We start from the raw sequence: 5937 nt of genomic DNA on the forward strand, positions 1-5937 counted from the left end.
CTGGGACCAAAATGCCATTTAGAACCCAAATGTAGGAAATGGGGTCTCAGCCTGCCCTCAGCTCCCCTTATACCACCACGGGCACTACTCCCTCTCTAGAAAACCTTGCACTTAAACAGTTTTCTTTCTCTTCCCACTCCTCTTCCTTCTCCCCTCCCTGCTCCATGTAATCACTGCCTTCTTCCCCCAGAGCTCTGGGCATATAGTTACTTCCATCCCCAGTCCCAGGAGCTGGGTGAGGCCCAGGATCACTGCTCCCATTTGCGGATGGAGAACTAAGTCCAGAGAAGGGTACAGTGGGCTGGGGCCATGGTTAGGACCAGGAAGTCAGTCCTACCTCCATGCAGGGGCAGCGTGGGGACAGCTTCGTGAAGGAACACCCAGCCCCCTTCAGAGAAGGCCTTGTGAAGGATGGGGAGGTGGAGAACGGTGGCATGCCCAGCTTGTCAGCAAGGGGGCAGCCCTCAGGGTCCAGATGGGGGACAAAGAGGATCCGGGCAGGTTAGGAGTGCAGGCCTGAACCCTGCGACCAGCATCTACCCAGGAACTCCTCCAGGGTGGCCTCTGCTCCCTCCCTTGATGGGAAAAGACAGGACTGCTGACATGCCTGTGAACCATGGGAGTATCTGCCCATTTCTCTTCCATCAGGTCACCAAGGAGTGAGCGCAGGTGCAGGGGGAGCTGAGAGGACTTGATGGAGGAATTGGAAGGAGAAGGGTCCAGGGAAGAGGAGACTGAGGAAATGGCCCATGGAGCTGCCCTGAGCCCAGGTGGGCACATTCAGGGGCAGAGATGGTACCAGAGGAAAGGTGCTTGGTATTGAGCTGGCAGCAAGTGTTGGCAACCCAGGTGGGGATTTGCCCGAAGGAGCTGCTCAGTTCCCACCTCCAGGAGTGTGCAGGCCTTTCCTAAAACGCCTGACTCAGGCTGAGGTGGCCCCACCCAGGCTTGGACTCCCTTCCTTGTGGTGACAGAGGGTGCGGAGAAGTGGGGAGCCCCTAGGAATGACTCCAGGGAGTAAAAGGGAGCAGTAAGAGTAGAGGGAGTGAGAGGGGCCCCTGGGGAGCCGAGAGAAGAGCAACCCTGGAGGAGGCCAGGTGGCACCCTGGCACCTCGGTAGGCTTCTGAGTGCAGCAGAGAGGTGGGCTGGAGATACGCGGTGGAGGTGGGGTCCAGCACTCATCCGCCCATTGTTTCCAAGCCTGCTTCCCTCTCTTGGATACTTCTTCTCTGACCCCCTCCCCAACATCCACACTGACCCTTGACGCCACCTTCCTGGTCTGTGTGTGACACTCCTGGGCTTTCACTTCTATTCCTGGTGACTTCAGTAGCCAGGATATGGGAGGGTTGGGCTAAGTGGATTAAGGGAAGTTGGGAGGGATATTACATCCCCAGCACAAAACTCTACCTGAGGGTCTGGAGCCCTTGTGGCCTGAGGCCCTCACCCAGGAAAGTAGTCTGCCTTTCAGGGCATGCCAAGGCTTCCCAGAAGTTCTGGGAAGGACAGTGCTCCCTGGGATGGGCTGTGGGATGGCTTCCCCACTCTGTCCCAAGTTTCCCTTCACCTTGGGGTGCTCACTTTGATGCCTACTGACTCAGTCCCAGGTTAGAATTAAAGACAGGTATTTGGTCTTGCAAATAAATATATTTAAAAGGGAAGTTTATTAATATCAGAAGGGACAAATGAGAGCACAGAACATGCAGCTGTCCAATTTCTAAGGCGACTCTGCTGTGACAGTGATTGGCCTCCGGCCCCTGCAGCTGGGCAGGCCGCTATCTGAGCTGGTGTGGCCACAGCACCCTGCCTGTCTCCACCTGGCATTCTGCTCTTCCCTGCATTCTGGGAACACCATTCTGGACACACTGAGAGGCCAAGGCAGCTTTCTCTCACTGCCACCCTCCTGAGTTCTGCCAGTGCTTCAGCCCGGCCCCGAGTCTGCCACCATCCCTTTTCTGATTGGTTGAGGCACCATGTTTCGGCCTTGTCCCTCCAGGCCAGAGCGCAGCAGCCCCTACCTTCGCAGCACTGGGAGGCTGGCCCTCAGCCCTGGGAGGAATCTTCCTTTTCCAGAGACACCTCGGCCTGCACTTCCAGATTCCCTGTGGCCTCTGCCTTCCTAGAGGCCTCCTGGCGACGCCACCGTCTGGAGGGTTGGTAGGAGCTCTCATCGCTCACGGGGCCCTGCTGCCCCCGAGTGAGGCCCAGCAAGGCCCGGCTCTGGTGGAGGAAGCTGGGGCTGGAGAAGCAGTAGAGCACAGGGTCCAGGACGCTGTTGAGGTAGGTGAAGGCCAGGGAACCGTGGAAGAGCCGTGAGCAGAGGTTCAGGGAGTGGCAGGCGGACAGCCAGAAGGCCACCATGGAAGCTGTGCCAAAGATGATGCTGGGCAGGAAGCAGATGGTGTAGACAGCCACCACTACGGCCAGCACGCGCATGGCCCTCTGTGGGCCCGCCTGCTTGCCCAGACCACGGCGCCGGATGGTAAGCCCAATGCTCACGATGGCGAAGAGGATGAGTGTCAGGGGCAGGAAGAACTCCAGCAGGTACAGCGCCTGGTGCCAGCGGAGCGAGGCTGAGGGCTTCGTGCCCACCTTGTAGCTCAGGCAGGAATGGCCTGAGAAGGTGCTCAGGAGCAGGTGCCCGTTGAGGAGCAGGATGCCCACCCAGAGTCCCCCGGCCACCCGGGCAGCTGTCCCCACGGAAGCCCGGCTCAGCACATGGTGGGGCTGCACCACCTTCACGTAGCGGTTGAGCGCGATGGCCGTGAGGAAGACGACACTGGCCGTGCGGTTGGTGGACAGCATGAAGAGGTTGACTTTGCAGGCAGCGGCCCCAAAGCGCCAGATCTCATGGAGGAGGTAGTAGTCCACTCGGAGGGGCAGGTTGCTGATCAGGAGGAAGTCAGCGGCCACCAGGCTGACCAAGAACACCGTGTTGGAGGTCCAGGGCCGTGTGTGGACGCAGAAGATGAAGAGGGCCAAGCTGTTCCCCACCAGGCCCAGGACAAATTCCAGGGCCAGGATTGGTGCCAGGAAAGCAGACACCATTGGGGAAGAGGTGGGATGGCAAGTCTCTCGAGAGGACCCCCCGACAGTGGTAAAGGCGGAGGAAGATGGGGAGGGTGAGGGAGGGAAGGAGGGAAGGAGAACCAAGGAGGAGAGAGAGGGAGAGGGAGAGCTCAGGTTATGAAGCTCCATGGGCTGCATGGGCTGCATGGGCCACAGACCTGAGAAAGGTTCTGGAGTCTTCTACCCCTGCAGTAGTGCTCAGGGCAAAGAGGGATGACTGTCACTATCAGCTGGCCACCACAGTGACACAATATCCTGGGGTTTTCATCAGCATTCTCACAGCCACTGAGAAACACTCTGTTCCTGTTTGCGGGCCAAGGGGAAACCCTGCACCCTCCCTGTCTGCCGGGGGACTGAGTGACCACGTGAGGCCTCTGAACCCAGCCTGGGGGTTGTGCCCCTGGTAGAGGAGGAAGCAGGGCTCAGCAGGGGCAAGATGGAAGCCCAGAAAAACCCTGAAGTGAGAGAAAAGTCCAGACAGGTGAGGTAGGGGAGAGTATTTGCAGCCCTGAGGCCTGGTGACCTGTGGCTCTCAGGGTCATGCAACCCTCCCTGGACACCCCCTCCCCTACTACATACAGAGGCAGTTGGCTGCCTCCCTGCCCCCACCAGCTTTGGCTTCAGGGACTGTGAAGCCAACAGGACATTGTCCTGGGAGAAGTGGGCAGGAAGTCAGTGAAGACCACCGCTGTTCTGCTGCTGGCCTGGAGGGAACCAGGCCTGTGTGTGCTCCACCAGCCTGCTGTGCGTCTGAAAGTCCACTGTAGTTCAGCCTGCAGTCATTCCCAGATTCCTGATGGTTCCGAAGTCTGTGATGGTTCCAAGTCCAGGTACACAGTGAAGTAGCCCCACGGGCAGAGGGTGTCGCTGCCAGGTTTCTACCACCATAGCATAGGGACCTGGGGGCTTCTTCCGCAAAGAGAATAATCCTGATTTTCCCTGTCTGTGCTTCCCCATGGCTCCTTGTCCACCCCACTCCCCGCCCCCATCAGCATTCACTGCAGAATGGGGAGTGGGAAGCTGGGGCTGGTTCCAGACAAGATGCAAGTCCGGCTGTCCCATGGTGAGGTGTTCTCATGAGCCCACAAGCTCGTCCTGTGGGTGGAGATGAGGGCTTCAGGCTCCTGATAACCCGGGGCAGCAGGGCCAAGGGAGGTGGTGGTTCCAGGTTGCAGAGCCTGACCCCGCAACTGCCAGCTGGCTGGTGTCAGCCGTCTGCTGTGTGTGGCCAGGCCTCTGTGTTTCAGGCACAGTGACCCCTGGCCTCTCTTGGCTGCCCTGGGCTCCTGTTTGGTTGAGGCTGAGGGAAGACATCCCTGGGAGAAGCAGGATGGTGAGGCCCAGCCTAAGCTTCATATGCAGGCAGCCTGGGTGGGAACAGCTGCCCCATTTCCAGACCTCTCTGAGCCTTATCTGTAAAATCGGGTATACTACCACCTTCTTGGAGAGTTGTGAGGATAAAAGGAGAGAATTTATGTAAAAACTTCTAGGGGGTTCCCTGGTACAGAGCGAGTGTTCCCAAAAACGGATCTAATTTTCATGACTGTCTGAATTAGGCTTGCCCTGGGTACGAGGGTAGACTCTTCTCCTCATGGCTAACTGTATTCTGACCCGGGGCCTTCTGGGAACATTCTGTGCTCTCTTCTCAGGTCCTGCATGGAGCAGTGCATTGTTACAGGCCAAGAACAAGCTGCGCTGAGCGTCTGCCTCTGCCCACCCTGGACCATTTGCGTTTGGAGAAGCCTGATGGTGTGTTTTCCTTGCTTGTAGGTGAGGAAAACCCTTAGGGGTGAAGAGGTGGGTGAAGGTCCCTATATCTCTTGGGGCCAGCAGCCTTTTCAGCAAAGACAGGTCTTCCTCTGCTCCCAGTGGAGCGTAGGGAGGCAGAGAGCCAGTGGGCTGGGGATGGGGGAGACAGGGCTCAAGTGTTCTTTTCTAGAGGAAGCTTGAGGCCAAGCAGGGACCTGTTCTGTCCAGACACGCTCATGTGCATGCTGCGTCCGGCACTCTCATGTGCATGCCCTCATTGACTTCCCACGGAAGTCCCAGGAAACTGAGTCATGCCCGTTGCAGGTTCCACTTTCTCATCTCTGCCCACTGGTGCCTCTGCATCCCGAGACCCACAAAACAGGCTCAGGGGGTTCTCCGGAGTCTTTGAACATGGCGCCTGTGCATGACGGGACGGCAGGGGCACAAGGCCAGACACCCCACCAACACTGCCGAGCTCCTGGTACAACTTCACACCCTCTCCAGGCTGATCGTAGTCTTTAGGTATTAGCAGTGGTTAGCTCTGGGTGGGGGGGGGGGGTCTGTGTATTTCTGTGTTTTCTATAGTTAGCACAGATGACTTCTGTTATTGGAAAAAACTCAACAGATGCTAGTCTTTTAAAGTTACATAAAAAGACAGCCTGGGCAACATGGCGAAACCCCCATTTCTACAAAAAAGAAAAAATAAAAAAAATTAGCTGGGTGTGGTGGTGCGTGCCTGTAGTCCCAGCTACCCAGAAGGCTGAGGTGGGAGAATCGCTTGAGCCGGGGGGGCGGTCAAGGCTGCAGTGACCTGTGATTGCACCACTGCACTCCAGCCTGGGTGACAGAGTGAGATCCAGTCTTGGAAAAAAAAAAAAGTAACAGGAATAAATGGGAACAAAGAAGGAAGTGGAGAGATGACATTAGCTGTGCTCCCAGGACCAGACACGGAGCATGCGTGGATCAAGTCACACACAGTGAGGAATGCCCATCCAAGAACAGACCCTCCGACACGTCCATGGCCACCCGGGGCCCGGATGCCCCAGATACACCACATGGTCCCAGGGGAGCCCATGGGAACAGCAGCGATGACTGCCTGTGTGTGTGCAGACCCACAGGTA

The 5937-nt window shown here is 57.5% G+C and overlaps 1 protein-coding gene across 1 annotated transcript; it reads right to left on the bottom strand.

Moving 5' to 3' along the window:
• Positions 1 to 1643: 1643 nt before the first annotated feature.
• On the bottom strand, positions 1644 to 3483 carry OXER1 (oxoeicosanoid receptor 1). Its single transcript, XM_003926776.4, has one exon. It carries the CDS (start codon positions 3212 to 3214, stop codon positions 2042 to 2044), a length of 1173 nt encoding a protein of 390 aa, XP_003926825.2. The 5' UTR covers positions 3215 to 3483; the 3' UTR covers positions 1644 to 2041.
• Between the last annotated feature and the right edge of the window lie 2454 nt (positions 3484 to 5937).

The sequence above is a fragment of the Saimiri boliviensis genome, chromosome 1 (genome assembly GCF_048565385.1).
Source record: "Saimiri boliviensis isolate mSaiBol1 chromosome 1, mSaiBol1.pri, whole genome shotgun sequence".
Taxonomy (NCBI): Eukaryota; Metazoa; Chordata; class Mammalia; order Primates; family Cebidae; genus Saimiri; species Saimiri boliviensis.